This window comes from Phaseolus vulgaris, chromosome 10 (genome assembly GCF_000499845.2).
Source record: "Phaseolus vulgaris cultivar G19833 chromosome 10, P. vulgaris v2.0, whole genome shotgun sequence".
NCBI lineage: Eukaryota > Viridiplantae > Streptophyta > Magnoliopsida > Fabales > Fabaceae > Phaseolus > Phaseolus vulgaris.
This window is the reverse complement of record NC_023750.2, coordinates 33,390,575-33,411,786: the sequence shown is the minus strand read 5'-3', so window position 1 is coordinate 33,411,786 and position 21,212 is coordinate 33,390,575. Positions and strand designations below refer to the sequence as shown.

General features: G+C 35.6%; 1 protein-coding gene and 1 long non-coding RNA gene across 2 annotated transcripts; one reads left to right on the top strand and one right to left on the bottom strand.

Annotated features, from left to right (window-relative positions):
- Nucleotides 1-13,074: 13,074 nt before the first annotated feature.
- Nucleotides 13,075-13,675, top strand: LOC137819423 (uncharacterized). The gene is made up of 3 exons (XR_011082290.1): nucleotides 13,075-13,169; nucleotides 13,252-13,344; nucleotides 13,433-13,675. It is a non-coding gene; the product is annotated as an uncharacterized lncRNA (long non-coding RNA).
- Nucleotides 13,676-18,706: 5,031 nt separating this feature from the next.
- Nucleotides 18,707-20,931, bottom strand: LOC137817947 (uncharacterized). The gene is made up of 2 exons (XM_068621172.1): nucleotides 19,973-20,931; nucleotides 18,707-18,983 (listed from the first exon to the last, which is right to left on the bottom strand). The coding sequence occupies exons 1-2, from the start codon at nucleotides 20,929-20,931 to the stop codon at nucleotides 18,707-18,709; spliced, it is 1,236 nt and encodes a 411-aa protein (XP_068477273.1).
- Nucleotides 20,932-21,212: the final 281 nt, after the last annotated feature.

Sequence of the window (21,212 nt, the reverse complement as noted above, 5' to 3'; positions counted from 1 at the left end):
GCTATGAAAGGTGAGTTTGAAATGTCTATGATGGGAGAATTGTCTTTCTTTCTTGGATTGCAGGTTAAGCAAACAAAGGATGGAATCTTTCTATGCCAATCAAAGTATTGTAAAGAGATTCTCAAGAAATTTGAAATGGAGAGTTGCAAGGAAGCAAGCACACTTATGCCCTCAAGCTGCTACATGGATGCAGATGCTACTGGAAAAAGGGTAGATCAAACAAAATATAGAGGTTTGATTCGCTCTTTTCTCTATCTAACAGCAAGTAGACCGGACATAATGTTTGCGGTATGTCTTTGTGCAAGATATCAAACAAATCCAAAGGAATCCCACTTCAAAGCTGCAAAGAGAATTCTGAAATATCTCAAAGGAACATCAAATGTTGGGTTATGGTATCCTTCTCACTCTCCCGTTCATTTAATTGGTTATTCAGATTCTGATTTTACAGGATGCAAACTAGATAGGAAAAGCACAAGTGGCCCTTGCCACCTTCTTGGTTCAAGCCTCATCTCATGGCATAGCAAGAAGCAAGCTTGTGTGGCTCTCTCTATTGTTGAGGCAGAGTACATAGCTGTTGGAAGCTGTTGTGCACAAATCCTATGGCTCAAACAACAACTTGCAGACTTTGGATTGCAAATCAGCAAGGTTTCTTTGATGTGTGACAATACAAGTGCTATCAATCTTACCAAAAATCAGATTCAACACTCAAGAACTAAGCATATTGAGATACACCATCATTTCATCAGGGATCATGTAAGCAATGGGGACAGTGAAGTGAAGTTATTGAGACAAAACTGCAACTAGCAGATATCTTCACAAAACCACTACCAAAAGAGAGGTTCTTCTTTTTGCGAAATGAGTTAGGTATCATTGACCTTCAAAATCTTTCCAAAATCTGTTTTATACCTGTTTTAGTCTATTTCTGAAGACAAATAGGGGGAGAATTGATTGGTTCTTATGTATCTTTCTCTGAAATTGTTTAAAACTGCTGAAACCTCTGATATCATAATTGTTTCTGCTTCTGCTGGTAGAAACAACTGATTTTTTCATGTAAACAACCGATTGTTTGTCTGTGAACATTGTTTTAAATTTGTGAAAAACTAACCTGCTGCTGTAGGAAACATTGGATTGTATATATGCTATTTTTACAAGAACTGCTTCAGATTCAATCAATTCCAACACAAGCAATCAGGGATTTGTCTTCATCAAATAGGGGGAGATTGTTGAATCAAGTGTGTTCAAGCTTTGAAGAATCCAAATCCTTTGAGGTTGATGGAAGGCTGAAGGTGCTTGCTGTTGCTGAGGTGTATTAGAATAGGATATGGGGTAGATTATCTGTGTTAATCCACTCTTGATTGAATCCAAAACTTAAGCATATAAGAAGAAATGGTACAGAGGATCTGTACCATTTGATTAAGAAGGTAGTTTCATTTAGGAAGCATCTGGAGAGGAACAAAAAGACTAGCTCCTACCTATTTGGAAGTAGTAAGTGCCTTCAAACCCCTCACCTATTTGTTGCACTGATCACCATTTTGATTAATGATTGCTTTGATTTGAATTGATCTGCTAGTACATGCTTGCAACAATTGATTATTAAAACACTGTCTGAAGATTATTATAGTATTATTATTCAAAACTTGTGTTTGAAACATCAATACTGACCTAAAGTTGAGAAAAATATCATAAAACCAGCAAAGATTTGAACAACTTTGCGACTTCCAACATGGGTTAGACCAAGGAGTCCCACATTTTCCCTAGAATAACCAACCATTAAAGCTCATCAAGCTATCATAGAAAGATATAATCATATAAGGTCATATGTAGGGATCAACTAGTATTAGTGATTCCTAAAGGGCAACTTACACAGATACAGTGGAACCTGTTCCAGTTCCATAAAGACCATCAAGCAAGATACCAATCCCCTTTAATAAACAAAAATAAGCTCTTAGAGACATCTATAACTATTATTACTGTAATTAACTAGGGATTTGTTTGACCAAACTTATGTATATAAGTTTACAAAAGAAAAATAAGAGGAAAAAATAAAATAAGTTTTTCCAAATGTTAAAACTAGCTTATGCAAAAGCAATCTTGTATGACTTTCGTAAAATTCTATTTTGCCATCACTAACATGCTTGGTTTTTACCTTACACCATCGTTGTTCATGTGTCTCTACATAAAAAATTCTTAAGTTTATTTAAGTTGGATGTCACTTGTTTGGAATATTCTTACCCTACTCTTTTAGTACAAGCTATCAATATAGTGTGTAAGGTGATTGTTGTATTTTATGCACTAATCTGAATCATTTTGTGAATCAGGACTTCTTTGGATAATTAGGAGTCATAGGACAAGAATTGCTCTTAAGGCAACACCCAAAAGGGTACGTTCAAAGACAAATTACTCACCAATTATATCAGATTTTATAAATTAATATATTTTGAATATTGCTTAATACAATTCATATAGTTTATTCAATACATTTGGACTAACTTCTTTTCTTTTTTTGAAGTCTCGATTTTGTTTCAAAGCAAATGAAGATTTGGCTAAAAGAGATGTTATGTTTAAAATTGGGAAATTGTGGAGGGAATACAGATGCAAGCTTTGGAATGAATTTTATGACCCTCTTATGAGAAGAAGTTGTTGAAGCTGGAGGAAGCTTCTTCCCTACCAAGGCTTGATGTGTGTTTGATGAAGAAAATGGCTTGGGTGCTTTGAAGATTGTAATAGGTTTTAGATTCATATGTTATTAGGCTTGTAAGTGTGTATGATTGCCTTTTGCTGTGTAACCTATCCTAGATGCCTAACCAAGTCTAGATCAAGCACATGATGTGGTTAAATGGTTTTTGAAAAGCTTTTGAAATGTTTTTAACAGTTTTAAAACAGTACACAAATAAATCTGTTTTATAGAGAAAGAATCTGTTTATTTCTTCTCTGTTAAAAAGGCTTTTGTTAAATAGTTTTTAGAAAGCTTTTTAAAATGGTTTTAACAGTTTTAAAACAGTACACAAATAAATCTGTTTTATGGAGAAAGAATCTGTTTATTTCTTCTCTGTTAAAAGGCTTTTCTAAACTTCTGTTAAGGCACCAAGGGAAAGCTCAGTTCGTTATTTCAGTTAAGCTGAGCTGGCCTGTGTGTTATACTTTAATCTGTTTTACTGTGAAAGAACAGGTTTATTCCTTGGTGTGCTGAAAGGTTTTTCACAAGTTAGTTAGGGCTCCAAAGGTACCACTCAGACAGTTATTTCTGTTAAGCTGAGTTGGCAGTTTTTACAGAATAAATCTGTTAAGTTCAAAACTGAATCTGTTGTTTTCTTAACTGCTTTTCAACTGTTTTTTGAAAAGAAGTTAGAAACTGTTTTCTATATAAACAATGTCTCTCTCACATGAAAGAGTGCTGAGGAATTACGCTTTTAACAGAGATTAAACAATTTCCATGTGAGAAGAAGGATTGAAAAGAGTTTGTGAAAGGTTTCCAAAGAGATTTTCAAGTGTGCTTGTTCTAGGAAACCTTGAATCTTGGTGAAGGTGCTGGTGCAGTTTCTGCAGCAAATTGAACTACTGGTTTTGAGTTCTTGCATCTTCTTTTCAGGTGTAATCTTTCCTTTATTCTGTTTTGTAAAGGTGTAAGTGTTAGTCACTCCTTGATAGGGTTTCTTGGAGTGCAAGGTGTGCTGAAATAGGGTTTTTCAGCATTGTATGTGGTGTTCTTGTAGGGTTCAAGAACTGCTGGTTTTGTAAGTAATTGGCACTGTTTTTTAGTGAATTCCACCTTGGGGTAAGGTGAGACTGGATGTAGCTCTGTATGAGTGAACCAGTATAAAAACGTGTGTATCTTGCATTCTCATCCCTGCACTCTTTTCTGTCTTTGCTTAATCCTGTCAAGAACTAAATCTGTTCTTTTTAAATTGAATCTGTTAATTCTGGGTTAAGTGAAAATTGTTCTTCTTGTCTTGTTAAAGGTTTCTGATCATAAACTAGGTTGCTGCATATAATGGCTTAAGTGAATTGTGAACAAACTGACCATTCATTAAAACCTGTGAAAGGAACATTTTTTCTTGAGATCTTGTGTTGTGTAATCTTGGTTGATCTCTAAGCATAGCTATATCCTTTATCCTCACAATAATAAGCTGATCTGGTTCTGTTCTGATTCTCTGTTGATCACAATTTTATAGTGAACAAAATTCAGATTGTGCCAATACTGCTCTGAAAAATCAATCTGTTTCGTGTAAAATCAATCTGTTCTTTTTGCCTCTGGAATACTGAAAAATTGTGTTCTTGCGAAAATTTTATAAGCTCAATTCACCCCTCCCCTCTTGAACTTAGACACTAATAGACCCAACAATTGGTATCAAGAGCTAGGGCTTGTATTTTGCTCAAGTGTGTGTATGATGTCTGAGTTTAAAATGCCTTTTGCTGAAGGTGCATCTATTAATAGACCTCCTATGTTTGGTGGTGTTAACTATGCTTTCTGGAAAATCAGGATGAAGATCTTTATGGAATCTATTGACATGGGAATCTGGGATGCAGTGGTCAGTGGACCTTTTATACCTATGCAGGTTGTCAAAGATGAAACAATAAAGAAGCCTTGGTCTGAATGGAGTGAAACTGAGAAGAAAAAGGCCCAATATGATTCGTTAGCCAAGAATATCATCACATCTGCACTGAATATGGATGAGTTCTTTAGAGTCTCTCAATGTAACTCAGCAAAGGAGATGTGGGATGTACTAGAGGTGACTCATGAAGGAACTGATGATGTGAAACGGGCAAGGAAGCACTCACTCATTCAGGAGTATGAGCTATTCAGAATGCAATCTGAAGAAAGTATTGCAGATGTGCAGAAACGATTTACACATATTGTAAATCACCTCATTGGCCTTGGTAAAGTCTTTGAGAAGGAAGAGCTCAACATAAAGGTATTAAAATGTCTTGATAGGAGCTGGCAGCCTAAGGTAACAGCAATCTCAGAATCCAGAGATTTATCCAAGATGTCCACTGCTGCACTTTTTGGAAAGCTGATAGAACATGAAATTGAGCTGAAAAGATTGAAAGAACAAGAAACAGTGGAAAAGAAGGCCAAAGGAATTGCTCTGAAAACTACCATAGAACATGATGCAAGTGAGGAAGAAGGTGATCCAGAACATGATGAGACTGTGAGTCTGCTCACCAGGAAATTCAGCAGATTCCTTAGAAAGAAAAACCGTGACAGAACTCAGCAGAGAAAGAGGTATTCCAAACAACCTATTGATTCAAATTCTTCCAATTACACGTGTTTTGGATGTGGTAAACCAGGTCATATAAAAGCTGATTGTCCAAACAATCAAAGTAAAGAAAAATCAGCAAGCAAGAAGAATGACAAAGGGAAAGGTAGAAGAGCATATATCTCATGGGAAGATAATGATGTATCCTCATCTAGTGATTCTTCAACTGAAAGTGAAAAAGCAAATCTTTGCTTCATGGTGAATGATGAGGGATCCAACTCTGACTCAGTAAGTAATTTCTCCACTGATTCTGAAAACTATGATCAACTGCTATTAGCCTTTAGGGAAACACATGATGAAGCAAACAGGTTGGCTGTAATGTGCAACAAATTGAATAAAGTAAATAAGGTACTTGAACCAAAGGTCAAAACTCTTGAAGAAGAACTGCACAAAGCTAAAACTGAATTAATTAGTCTTGAATTGACATGTTTGCATGCATCAATTAAAACTTGTGATAATTGCAAAAAGCTTGAAAAACAGGTTGAGTATTTGTTAAAAACACTTTCAAATTTCACTAAGGGAAGAGAAAATCTTGAAACCTTATTAGGTTCACAAAATGCTGTTTTCAATAAAAATGGTTTAGGATATAATCCTGGAATGAAAGGTAATGTGAAAAAGCTGTCAAGTTTCTTTGTTCCTTCCAAAACAGGTTTTTCCTCTTTTAGTAATTCAAAAACAATGCATACTGCAACATGTTTTTATTGTATGAAATCTGGTCATGTATCTAGAACATGTAAGGCTAGGAAATATTTTGTTCCTAAAGGTTTAGCCAAATGGCTTCCTAAGGAAAGGTGTTAATCATGCTGGACCCTAGACTAAAAGGGTACCATATGTGCTAAATCTGTTTTGTTGCAGAAAAACAGCAGGAGAAACCAGTGGTATCTAGACAGTGGCTGCTCAAAGCACATGACTGGTGATGTGACTCAGTTTATAAATCTGAAACTCAAAGCTGAAGGGCATGTCACATATGGAGATAACAATAGAGGAAAAATTCTTGGAAGAGGAGATGTTGGCACTAAAGACTCAACTACAATTGAGAATGTTCTATATGTTGAAGGGCTAAAACATAGTCTTCTAAGCATTAGCCAGCTGTGTGACAAGGGATACAAGGTCAATTTCGAAGCCAATACTTGTACAATTTCAAATGAAAATTCTGGTAAGGTGCTGTTCACTGGAAAAAGGGTAAACAACATTTATCTCCTTGACATTGTAAAGAGTTGTTCTGAAAATGAGTGTTTGCTATCTAAAAATGATGAGTCATGGCTGTGGCATAGGAGACTAGCTCACATTCACACAAATCACTTGAACAAGCTAAAATCTAAGGAACTTGTTTCTGGCTTACCAAACATAAAGTTTCAAAATAACAGATTGTGTGATGCCTGTGTAAAGGGAAAACAGATTAGAACTTCTTTTAAGTCAAAAGATATGGTTTCTTCAAATAAAGCTTTGGATGTTGTGCATATGGATTTGTTTGGACCATCTAGGACTGCTAGCTTAGCTGGAAATTACTATGCTTTGGTGATTGTTGATGACTTTTCAAGATATACATGGACTTTGTTTCTTGCTTCTAAAAATGATGCATATAAAGCCTTTAAGAAACTTGCAAAGGTTCTGCATAATGAGAATGAAAATAGGATAAAACAGATTCGTAGTGATCATGGGGGAGAATTTCAAAATGCAAAGTTTGATAAATATTGTGAAAAACATGGGATCATACATAGCTATTCTGCTCCTAGGACACCCCAACAAAATGGTGTTGTTGAAAGAAAGAATAGATCACTAGAAGAGTTAGCTAGGACTATGCTAAATGAATCTGGTTTACCTAAATATTTTTGGGCTGATGCTGTATATACTGCTTCTTATGTGCTTAACAGAACATTGATTAGACCAATCCTTAAGAAAACTCCCTATGAATTGTATAAAGGAAGGAAGCCTAGCATTAGTCATCTTAGGGTGTTTGGCTGCAAATGTTTTGTTTTAAATAATGGTAAGGATAATCTGGGGAAGTTTGATCCTAAATCAGATGAAGGAATACATATTGGTTATGCTATAAATGGTCATGCTTATAGAGTATATAACAAAAGATTGCTTGCTGTTGAAGAATCTATACATGTTGTGTTTGATGAAACAGATTGTTCTGTGCCCAAATCTGTTGTGGATGAACCTGGTATGGATGATTTAAGAACAATTATGCAACAGAATCAATCCAGTGAGCTTGATGCTACTAATCCAAATTCTGTCAAAGAATCTATTGTGAATGCAGGACTGCCTAAAGAATGGAAGACTCCAAGGGATCTCACTCTTGACAATGTGATTGGTAAAATTGAGAAAGGAGTCTCAACAAGGAATTCACTCAATAACTTCTGCAGAACAGTAGCTTTTGTGTCTCAGATTGAACCTAAAAGCCTGGAAGAAGCACTGCAAGACAGCAATTGGATAACAGCAATGCAGGAAGAGCTGAACCAGTTTGAATACAATGAAGTGTGGACCTTGGTTCCAAGGAAGCATGAGATGAACATCATAGGAACCAAGTGGGTGTACAGGAACAAGATGGATGAACATGGAGCTATCACTAGAAATAAAGCAAGACTGGTTGCTAAAGGGTATAACCAAGAAGAAGGTATTGACTTTGGTGAAACCTATGCACCAGTAGCACGTCTTGAAGCTGTCAGACTTCTTCTAGCATTTTCCAGCATACAAGGCTTCAAGCTATTTCAAATGGATGTCAAGAGTGCATTTCTAAATGGCTACATCAATGAAGAAGTGTATGTATCTCAGCCTCCAGGATTTGAAGATCACAAGAATCCAGAACATGTGTTCAGACTTAAGAAAGCTTTATATGGATTAAAGCAAGCACCTAGGCAATGGTATGAAAGGCTAAGTGAATTTATGCTTTCTCAAGGTTATAGCCGTGGCAATTTAGATAAAACTCTCTTTCTAAAGAAGAAAAGTGAAGATATCATACTTGTGCAAGTCTATGTAGATGATATTATCTTTGGATCCACAAATGAAGAGATGTGTGAAGACTTTGTGAAAACCATGAAAAGTGAGTTTGAGATGTCAATGTTAGGGGAAATGAATTTCTTCCTTGGTCTACAAGTTAAGCAACTCAAGGATGGGATTTTCATAAGCCAAGAAAAATACTGCAAGGAACTACTCAAGAAGTTTGATATGGACCAATGCAAAGCAATCAGCACTCCTATTTCAACAAATTGTCAGCTGGATCAAGATTCTGCAGGAAAATCAGTGGATCAAACTAAGTATAGGGGTTTAATTGGTTCCCTATTATATCTAACTGCCAGCAGGCCTGACATTATGTTTGCTGTATGTCTATGTGCTAGATATCAATCTGATCCAAAGGAATCACACTACAATGCAGCAAAGAGAATTCTGAAATATTTGCAAGGATCTAAGGATGTTGGATTGTGGTATCCTAACAAGGTATCCTTGAACTTGATTGGTTTTTCAGATTCTGATTTTGCAGGTTGCAAAGTTGATAGGAAGAGCACAAGTGGGACTTGTCACATGCTTGGATCAAGTCTAATCTCTTGGCATTGCAAGAAGCAAGCTTGTGTTGCTCTCTCCACAGCAGAAGCAGAATACATAGCTGCTGGAAGTTGTTGTGCTCAAACCTTATGGCTAAGGCAGCAGCTAAGTGATTTTGGTATTCTGATAAATAACATACCTATAAAGTGTGATAATACAAGTGCCATAAATTTGTCTAAGAATCCTGTCATGCATTCTAGAACTAAACATATTGAAATTAGACATCACTTTTTAAGAGAACATATAGCTAATGGAACATGTGATATACAATTCATTGGTACTGAGTTTCAATTGGCTGATCTATTCACTAAACCACTTACTAAAGACAGGTTTCACTTTCTTTTAAATGAATTGGGTATTATTAGCTTGAATTTTCCTCTGCAGTGAAAATTTCAATCTGTTGTTTTATGTTTTAACATGTTCGTTCCCTGTTTCAGAAATCACAACTGTGACTAGGAAAGAGAAAGATTTATTTTTTCTCTCTCTCACTTTATTGTTGACTGCTTTTACGGTTATTGACCAGCAGATCCATGCAAATTAATGTGTGGGTATCCTAACTAATTGGATTTTGTGTAGATGCAACAGATTTGATGTACCAAAATCAGGTTCCAAGATATTCCTACGTGAATCCACACCTGAACCTGCTGGACCATTGGAATAAAATCTGCAGCATATCTGTGGGATTTGATTTTTCTTCAAAATTCATTATTTCCAAAATCTGATTACATTGCCCTGAATTAAAATTTGTGCTTTTCAATTTTGGTCTAATAATTCTATATAAACCCTGCTCAAATCAGTTCTTTCTCACACTTTCTCATTTGTGCTATAAGCTGTCCAGATTCACACTTGCTTCACCAAAGGTTTCGTTTCTGTTCTGAGTAATAATCTGTGCTGTTTTTCTATAGAATTGTTTGTTAATAAACTGGTGCAGGAAAACACAGATTGAGCATGGCATCCTCATCACACAGAAGGAAGAAATCCAAGGAGCAATCCAGCAGCAACCAAGGCATTCTGGAGAAATGGTTTGCTGGAGATTCTGAAGCAATGACAAGATACATTCATGAGACAAGCAGGAAGCAAGTCAATGCACCCAAAGTGCTGGAATTTTCCTGGCTGAGAGAAGAAAATCTGACTGAAGCAAAGACCTTGCTCAAGCATCAAAAGCTGAAGAACTTTCTAGAGATGACTGGAAATGTATATCCAGATTTGGTGAAAGTTTTCTATAGCAACTTGGTTCAAGATGGCAAAAATCTGATCTCCCATGTGAAAGGTGTGAAGCTGAAGATTACAAGGGAAATATGGAGCAATGTGGGAGGAATCAAATATTCTGGAATGAAGGTAAGCAAAGGGAACACTGCTGGAATCCAGGGATTCAACAAGATGCAGTTTTACAGAAGTTGTGTGAGGAATCCTGCTGAACCAGTGGTTAGATTTCATGCTGGAAATCTCACAATCATTCCAAGACTCCTTGCCTACATCATTGCTTGGCAGCTTACTCCAAGAGGAAGTAATCATGCAACTCTCCATGAAGAGGACTTGATTTTACTATACTGCATCATGAATCAACTCAAGGTAAATTGGGTAAGTACTATGGTGGAGCATATGCTCAAATCCACAAGGTTACCAGACTATCGCTTTCCATATGCAATTTTTGTGTCAAAGCTAATTGATTACTTTGAAGTTGACACTACAAATGAAAGAAATGACACAATTAAGGCAACAAGTGAGATAGACAACTCCACTCTCCTCAAGATGGGATTTCAAAAGGAAGATGATAGCTGGATATTCAGAAGGAATGCGGCAAACAGAGCTGAAAATGAAGCTGCTGATCCAGAAAATGAAGAAGAAAATGCTGATGGAGTGCAGAACATGGATGCATCACCAGTACACTCTGCTGGACATGAGGATATTGCTGCTACAAGCCAAAATGCAATGGTTGCATATGAGGCACCTGAATACAGAGGTGAACCTTTGTCTATGTTTGAAAGACAAGTGCTAAGCAGGCTGGACACACTCACATATGAGCAGAAAGCACACTATGAGATGACCTACGCCAGGTTTCAACACTTGGATGATCAACTTGAAGGAGTTCAAGTGCAGCTAGCTGAGCTTTATTACAACAACAAGTGATCCTATTTCTAAGTCTTTATCTTTTATATGTTGTTGAGCAATTTGGAATTAATCTGTACTGTTTCATTTCTGCACTGGTTTTTAGTTGTTTTGTGATTTGTAATGAACCTCTATGGTTTATTGGTTTTATTTGAACTGTTATGTATGGCTATTATTGTTTCTGTGGTATTTTGTGCTCTCATTCTGTTTGATGAATCCAAAGGGGGAGAAGAATAGCCTAGAGAACAGCCTAAGAATAGCCTGGTACAGGTTCTGCAGATGATATTCACAGTGGCTGCTGATATGATTCAGATGTTAAATCTGCAGGTATATCATTTCTAAATCTGTTGTTCTGCCTTAACACCTGTTTTCTGTGTATATGGTTCTGTACAGATTTGGTCATGATCTTTCTTCAAAGCTGTGCAAAGCAAAGGGAATTTGTCTCCATCAAACAGGGGGAGATTGTTGAAGCTGGAGGAAGCTTCTTCCCTACCAAGGCTTGATGTGTGTTTGATGAAGAAAATGGCTTGGGTGCTTTGAAGATTGTAATAGGTTTTAGATTCATATGTTATTAGGCTTGTAAGTGTGTATGATTGCCTTTTGCTGTGTAACCTATCCTAGATGCCTAACCAAGTCTAGATCAAGCACATGATGTGGTTAAATGGTTTTTGAAAAGCTTTTGAAATGTTTTTAACAGTTTTAAAACAGTACACAAATAAATCTGTTTTATAGAGAAAGAATCTGTTTATTTCTTCTCTGTTAAAAAGGCTTTTGTTAAATAGTTTTTAGAAAGCTTTTTAAAATGGTTTTAACAGTTTTAAACAGTACACAAATAAATCTGTTTTATGGAGAAAGAATCTGTTTATTTCTTCTCTGTTAAAAGGCTTTTCTAAACTTCTGTTAAGGCACCAAGGGAAAGCTCAGTTCGTTATTTCAGTTAAGCTGAGCTGGCCTGTGTGTTATACTTTAATCTGTTTTACTGTGAAAGAACAGGTTTATTCCTTGGTGTGCTGAAAGGTTTTTCACAAGTTAGTTAGGGCTCCAAAGGTACCACTCAGACAGTTATTTCTGTTAAGCTGAGTTGGCAGTTTTTACAGAATAAATCTATTAAGTTCAAAACTGAATCTGTTGTTTTCTTAACTGCTTTTCAACTGTTTTTTGAAAAGAAGTTAGAAACTGTTTTCTATATAAACAATGTCTCTCTCACATGAAAGAGTGATGAGGAATTACGCTTTTAACAGAGATTAAACAATTTCCATGTGAGAAGAAGGATTGAAAAGAGTTTGTGAAAGGTTTCCAAAGAGATTTTCAAGTGTCCTTGTTCTAGGAAACCTTGAATCTTGGTGAAGGTGCTGGTGCAGTTTCTGCAGCAAATTGAACTACTGGTTTTGAGTTCTTGCATCTTCTTTTCAGGTGTAATCTTTCCTTTATTCTGTTTTGTAAAGGTGTAAGTGTTAGTCACTCCTTGATAGGGTTTCTTGGAGTGCAAGGTGTGCTGAAATAGGGTTTTTCAGCATTGTATGTGGTGTTCTTGTAGGGTTCAAGAACTGCTGGTTTTGTAAGTAATTGGCACTGTTTTTTAGTGAATTCCACCTTGGGGTAAGGTGAGACTGGATGTAGCTCTGTATGAGTGAACCAGTATAAAAACGTGTGTATCTTGCATTCTCATCCCTGCACTCTTTTCTGTCTTTGCTTAATCCTGTCAAGAACTAAATCTGTTCTTTTTAAATTGAATCTGTTAATTCTGGGTTAAGTGAAAATTGTTCTTCTTGTCTTGTTAAAGGTTTCTGATCATAAACTAGGTTGCTGCATATAATGGCTTAAGTGAATTGTGAACAAACTGACCATTCATTAAAACCTGTGAAAGGAACATTTTTTCCTGAGATCTTGTGTTGTGTAATCTTGGTTGATCTCTAAGCATAGCTATATCCTTTATCCTCACAATAATAAGCTGATCTGGTTCTGTTCTGATTCTCTGTTGATCACAATTTTATAGTGAACAAAATTCAGATTGTGCCAATACTGCTCTGAAAAATCAATCTGTTTCGTGTAAAATCAATCTGTTCTTTTTGCCTCTGGAATACTAAAAAATTGTGTGTTCTTGCGAAAATTTTATAAGCTCAATTCACCCCTCCCCTCTTGAACTTAGACACTAATAGACCCAACAGAAGTGACCTCATCAAGAATGTTCCAGCTGGATTAAACATGGAACAATGGGTTGTTTTTGTTGATTATCGTTTGAGGCCTTCTACAGTGGTGTAGTAAACTCTGTTTTTTTTTTTTTATTAATAAGCTTACTTTAAGTTTACACAAAATTGATTTCATTTTCACTTTGTAGAACATGTGTAATAGAAATAGAGATATAAGGAAGAGACAAATTATTCCTCACACTGGTGGTGTTATGTCTTTGTCAAGAAGAAGAAATAATTTGGTATTTGTTTACTTATATTGTGCTCTTTATTTTAATATATTACAATTTCCACCACATTATACTTATATTATTATTGTTGAACATATAGAAAATTGAGACTGGTAAAAATATTGGACGAGCTGAAATGTGGAAGATCACACATAAGAGGAAAAATGGCATATATGTGAATGAAGAGGCGCTGGAAATTGGGGTAAGTGTTTGGACTACTTTGATGATGATGTATTGATCATAGAAATATATTGGGCTGCTTTGATGATGATGTATTGATCATGGAAATATACTGGACTACTTTGATGATGATGTATTGATCATGGAAATATACTGGACTGCTTTGATGATGATGTATTGATCATGATGATATATTGAACTGCTTTGATGATGATGTATTGATCATGAAAATATATTGGACTGCTATGATGATGATGTATTGATATGGGAAGTGGTGGATAGGAAAAAGAAAAAGCAGGAAATCTAGAAATAGTAATAATAATAAGAATTATAATGATAAAAATGAATGGTAGTTTATGTGATGGTGACAGGCACAAAGAGGTATGATAGCATGGACTTAAGTGGAATCAGGGGTGGGTAATTGTTATTTATAGATGAATAGGTGCATCTATATTTAGGGGTATGATTTTACAGATTTTGTCTCTAAGGTTCCATTGGTGAATGACTTGGGCAGCCATGCAAGGGCATTGCTATTTACGTCGAAGACTTGGCATAAGCAACCACATGGTCTTAATTTGGATAGTGATTGATGAGTGAGAATGCTATCATACAGATTTTAGCACTAGATTGATTGATGACCAAACACATGGTCTGTTCTTAATCGCACTAGATTTTAGCATGCTATGGGAAATTAATAATGGAGTGCAGGTATAAAGAACCTTTTACCACAAGGGAATTTTAAAATTAATCAATATTTTCTTTTATAGCATGCTTTAATTATTATGTACCATTATTCCAAACACAATCACATTATTATGTATAAATAATTAATAACCAAATGATAAAGTCACTAATCAATATCTGCATGCATGCTCCCCTTTTTCTTTAGTCAGTATATTCAGGCCTTTAATTTCTCAGTTTTTTTTCTTACCTTTTTACCTTCTTTGGGTTTTAAGTCACTGTCATCAAAATTGTAGAGAATTGGGATGAACTTTGGATGGTTTCTTTTATACCTTACCCTCATTTTATGTTGTAGTTGAGAGTTCAACCATTTCATTATGTTTACTGCTGCTGCCATGATATATTTTCAATTTTATCCAGGAAAAAATTGATGAACTAATGTTGACAAATCCAAAAGGTGGTTCAAATATATCTCCAAAAGATCCAATTGGTGTCATATTTGGTAAGGAGCATCCGGGTCGAGTTAGAGGGCTATCATATGGAGCTTGTCCCAGCCTTGCTTTCAAAGGATCCACAATAAGGCTAAGTGGTATGAACCATGCTTCCTCTAGTTCAACTTCATCAAATGTGGAGGACAAGATAACTCAAATGGAAAATGAGCTTGCAATTGTGAAAAATCAAATGAACACTTTGCTTGTTTATATTGCTTCAAGAAAAGACGTTCCAAAACATTTTGCTGCAATAGCAGCTAATTTGGTCATGCATCCACCAATGAGGTATTAATATATTTAAATATTTATTGGTGTCTTTTATTTTATAATTATAAACATACAAATTCATTAACTTAAAATTATTTATTTCAGGCATCAGATTATGAAAGTGGTGCTCCATCACCTAATCAAGTAATAGGATAAAGTGTCGGAAGCAAAACTGATTAGAGATGTGTGTTTTAATTTTAAACTTGACTAGGAATGTATGAACTTTTGAACAATTATGTGTTGGAATTTTAAACTTGATTAGGGATGTATGAACTTTTTATGTGTTTTAAACTTTTGAACATTATTATGTGTGCTTTAACTTTCAATTACATATAAACATTTGAACATTATTATGTGTGCTTTAACTTTCAATTACATATAAACATTTGAACATTATTATGTGCTTTAATTTTTATTGAAATGAATGGATGATTATAACTTTATACATTATTTTATTCTATTATGAAAAAGTGGTGGTTAAATTTTATAATTGTATAAAACAGATTATAAAAAAGATTATAGAAAAGTGGTGGTTAAATTTTATAATTGTATAAAACAGATTATAAAAAAGATTATAAAAAAGTGGTTAAATTTTACTTATTCAGTATTAAAATTACGTCAATTAAAAACGCCACTACTTACGAATATTATGGTGCCAGAATCTTCTTCAATGATTGTAAATTGCGACAGTTATAACTGACACTACTTACATATAAAAACCGCCACTACTTACACTATGTTTAAAGTGGCGGGTGTTGCAGTGGGTAACATAAAACCGCCACATTAAACTTTGTGGCGGCCAGTTCTATGGCGGTTTGGGAAACCGCCACAAACGTATATTGTGGCGGTTATAAATGTAACTTTATACGAAAAAAACCGCCACAATATACACTTTTTTTTGTAGTGAGTGTATGGCGTCTTGAGCATGTATAGACAGGTCTCTCTGCCATCGGTAGCAGTATTCCAATCATCTTGAAGTTTCCTAGCCATGGCTCTAGTGATTAGCCCAATTTGACATGTTGGTGGGTTGTCAATGGAGTTGGTGCTTGGGCTTCTTCCATCATCCCCTCCCTCTTGAAAAAGATTTGTCCTAAAATCCAATGCTTCGTTTTCTTCATTAGTACCTACAAAAGGGGACAAATCAATAACATTAAAAGTATCATGTACTCCATATTTCGCAGGTAAGTCAAGTTTATAAGCGTTTTTATTGACTCGTTTGAGGACTTGGAAAGGACCATCACCTCGGGGACTAAGTTTAGACTTTCTCTTAGTTGGGAATCTATCCTTCCTAAGATGAAGCCAAACTAGGTCTCATTTCTAAAAAATGATTTCTCTCTTCCCCTTATTGTTATATTTGACATATTTATCAGTTTGTTGTTGTATTTGTTCTTTAACCTTTTCATGCATTTTCTTAACAAATTCAGCTTTGGTAGCGCCTTCCTTATGCAGAAAAGTTTGTGGGTTAGGAAGGGGTAATGATAAGTGTCTAATTTCAGTAATATTTCATATTAAAATATAGGCACTTATGAGGATTTATTGCTAATTTACATATAAAATAATCCCTAATTTATGAATTTATACCTTTTTACATTTTTTATGATCTTTATTTGAATAAGAGTATTTTATTCCCAAATTTGGTGTTAATTGCAGATTTCTAAGGAAGATTGGAGATTTGGATTAAAGATGAATGATTTGAGCTAAAAAGATAAAGATAGAAGGTCCCAGAATGGAAAAGATGCAAAGAAAGATTGGGCCTTTTTTATGTTTTATCATTTAGCCCATTAGCGCGACACAATAAACAACCTAACCCTAGAAAACTAGGATAAATAGAGGGCTAGAGGCTCAACCTTAGTGTGCCAGATTGAGAGGAAAACACCATAGAGTGAATTGTAACCCAATTGGGAGAATGGAAGGTGATAGAAGTATGCGTGGCTAATTCTATCCTTTGGGATTGGGAGTAATCTGCTCAAACTCTTATGTATTGAGGTGATATTTTATATATTAATATTCAGTTCTTGATTGATTATTGGTATTGTTGTTTTACTTTTAATTTTCCGTGACAAATTGAGAATCTTAAATCTGACCGGGAGGTATTTTTAGGGTTCGGACCTAAACAACAATACTTAACATATTTGAGTGCTAGGAATAGACTTGAAATGTTAATTGCTATTAAACGTTTGAGCTTCGTTCTAAGTTGTTCTTATAATTATGCGAGGGATCGATAGTTAGGGAACATTCTTAAGGATTTTATATGCGAGGAATCGATATAAATGATTTTTATATGGGCATCAATTTCAATCAAAGAACTTAATATTGACATGCTAATCAAAATACATGAGAGTGAGAGAGATGAAACCTAATCCCTATTTTTCCAATTGAAACAACTAATTCTTTGTCTGTTTTCTTATTGATCATTGCCAATACAACCACTTTCAATACACTTTTAATTGTTTTGTTCTATATTTAGCGATTATTGTACTTGATAATTCACTGTTCCTTGTGGGATCGATATCCGTCCTTAGGGACAATTATTACAACTTCAAATGGGGAAATATTGGTAGTCTTGTGAACTACTCTATTGTATTCAAACTCAATATGGGGAAGATACTCATCCCAAAATTTGTGGCTACCCGTCATGACCGCCCTAAGCATAATAGAAAGAGATCGATTGACTACTATCGTTTGCCCATCCGTTTGAGGATGACAAGATGTGGAAAATTGAAGTTTGGTGCCAAGTTTTTCCCAAAGAGTTTTCCAAAAATGGCTTATGAACTTTGGATCTCTATCCGATACTATGCTTCGAGGTAATCCATGAAGTCTTACCACTTCTCTAAAGAAGAGTTTGGAAACATTTTGAGCATCGTCCACCTTGTGGGATGGAATAAAATGTGCCATTTTGCTAAAACGTTCCACAACCACAAAAATGGAGTCAAAATCTCTTGCAGGTCTAGGGAGTCCTAAAATAAAATCCATGCTAAGTCTTCCCATGGAGCACTTGCAATCGATAGAGGAGTATATAGTCCATTTGCTATTGTTTTAGATTTAACTTTTAGACATGAAATGCATCTAAAACAATGTCTTTGAACATCTCGTCTCATGTGAGGCCAAAAGAATTTTCCTTTTAAAAGATCAAGAGTCTTATCAACTCCAAAGTGGCCCATGAGACCTCATTCATGTGATTCCTTTACAAGAAGTTTTCTATGTGTGCCTTGAGGTATACAAAGTTTTCCTTCTTTAAAAAGATACCCCTCGGATACATAAAATCCTTCTTGTGCTCTATGTTCACACTTAGCAAAGAGGGATGCAAAATCTTGATCTTCTTTGTACAGTTCTCTTATGTTGTCAAATCCAAGAATTTGGTCTCCAAGTTTTGAAAAGAGCACATGTCTCCTTGAGAGAGCATCGACCACTATATTTGTACTATCCTTATTTTATTTGATGACATAAGGAAATTGTTCAAGAAATTCCATCCATTTTGCATGGCGTTTGTTCAACTTATGTTGACCTTTCAAATATTTCAAAGACTCATGATCACTATGAATGACAAATTCTTTAGAAACTAGATATTGTTCCCAAGTCTTTAAGGCCCTCACAAGTGCATAGAGCTTTGTCATAGGTGGGGTAGGTAAGGGTGGCTCCATGAAGTTTTTCACTAAAATAAGCAATAGGATGTCCACCTTGCAACAAAACCGCACCTATGCCAACTCCCGATGCATCACACTCTAGCTCAAAAGTTTTTGCAAAATTTGGTAAAACTAGAATGGGTGCATTAGTGAGTTGAGCTTTAAGCCTTTTAAGGCTTGTTCATGCTTCTCATTCCAACAAAATGGAGTGTCCTTCTTCACTAACTCATTGAGTGGTGAAGCTATACTTGAGAAGTTAGGCACAAAACGTCTATAAAAGCTTGCCAAACCATGAAAGCTCCTAACATCTCCTACATTTTGTGGTGTTGGCCATTCTCTGATGGATTTGATTTTCTCGGGGTCAACATGTACCCCATTTTTGTTAACTACAAAACCCAAAAACACTACACTATCCACACAAAAAGTACATTTATCACTATTAGCAAACAAACTATTAATTCTAAGCACTAAGAGAACTTCCCTAAGGGGCCTTAAGTGATCTTCTAGGCTTTGACTATAAACTAAAATATCATCAAAATAAACTACTACATATTTACCTATACAATCCCTTAAGACATGATTCATGAGCCTCATGAAGGTGCTAGGTGCACTAGTGAGACCAAAAGGCATCACCAACCACTCATATAGTCCAAATTTGGTTTTAAAAGCAGTTTTCCACTCATCACCCTCTTTGATTCAAATTTGGTGATATCCACTTTTAAGATCAATTTTGGAAAATATGATGGACCCATGCAACTCATCAAGCATATCGTTCTAGTCTTGGGATTGGATGGCTATATGATGGTGATGTTATTGATGGCCCTACAATCATAGCACATTCTCCACTTGCCATCTTTTTTTGGCACTAACAAGATAGGTACAACACAAGGGCTTAAGCTCTTTTGAACCCAACCCTTCTCCAACAAATCATGTAATTGCGATTCTATCTCCTTAGTTTCCTTAGGATTAGTTCTATAGGTTGGTCTATTAGGTAGGCTAGCCCCTGGAACTAAATCAATTTGATGTTCTATATCTCTAAAAGGGGGAAGTCCTATGGGGCCTTCCTTAGAGAATATACCATCAAACTCTTTTAAAAGCTCTTTTACTAGAGGAGGTAGAACAAAAGTCTCAAGATTAGTGGCAGTGCATGTAAGTGTTCATGTACAAAAGATAAGGCTTAGAGGTTATTCAAAAAGAAGCATATTTTCAAAGGTATTTTCAAATTTTTCGTCTTGTTGAATGACATTGTGGGAAGGAACACTCTTCTCCCACGCCTTTTGCTCCTAAGGGCTTTTTGTTTTTCTAATTTGATTTTTTTTTTTCTCTTCATCCCTCTTTTGTTTTATTTGTACTTGATCTTTTACCACTTGTGAATGTGATAAAGGATTGAGTATAAACATCTTTTCATTATGGGTGAAGGTAATCTCGTTGGTTAGATCATTGTGCATGGTTTTCCTGTCAAATTGCCAAGGTCTACCCAATAAGATGTGACAAGCTTCCATGGGAACTACATCACATAAAATGTTATCTTTGTAGTTACCCACAGAAAACTCGACTTTCACTTGCTTGTCTACAGTTAGTTCCCCATCTTCATTGATCCATTGAAGTTTATAAGGTTTTGGATGAGAGACTAATTGTAGATTTAGCTTTTCAACCATCCTAGCACTACAACAATTGCAACAAAAGTCATTATCCACAATGAGAGAACATATATTTTCTAAAACCTTGCATCTTGTATGAAAGATGTTCTCTCTTTGTGTTTCTAGGTTCACACTAGTTTTGTTGTTGAGGGTTATTCTAATTATCATTAATTCCCCCTCACATGGATATACTCTCTCATTGTTCTCCTCCTCTTCTTTTCCACTAGGTGTGTCATCACAACTACTATACTCATCTACCCCCCTTAAAAACAAAGTTCTTTGATTTGGACATTGAGCTTGTACATGACCTCTTCCATAACACTTAAAGCACTTGACATCCTTAGCGCGAATAGGTGGAGTGAGCATATCTTTTCCTACACTTTTGGGAGTTTCTCTTGGTTTTTCCTTAGGTACACTCTCCCCTCTTTTAAATTCTCTTCTTGGATAAGAATTAGGGTGTGAACCTCCCCTACGACTTGAAGTTTTCCTCAAATTTTGTTGTTTAACCTTGATACACAATTGAACCAAATCATTCAAGTCTTGGTAGGGTAAGAGTTTAACTCTATCTCTAATCTCAAGGTTAAGCCCACTTAAAAATCTTGCTATGGTAGTGGATTCGGATTCCCTAATGGAGGCTCTCATCATATATAGTTCCATTTTCTGCTTATATTCCTCTACACTAATGGTCTTTTGTTGGAGTCTTTGGAGCTTGTCCATTAACTCCCTATTGTAATAGGAGGGAATATGGCGGCGTCTTAAAGATCCTCTAAGATCATTCCAATATTATATGGGAGGGTCTTTATGAAGATGCCTATCTCTCTCATGGGCCGTCCACCAATACATAGCATTGCCTTGAAAACTTAGAGTGGCTAAGGGTACTTTGTTTTCTTCACTCACTTTGTGACAAGCATACAATTGTTCTACTTTCATCTCCCAATCTAGATAGATTTCTACATTTTCTTTGCCATGGAAATGAGGTAGATCTACCCTAACCTCTC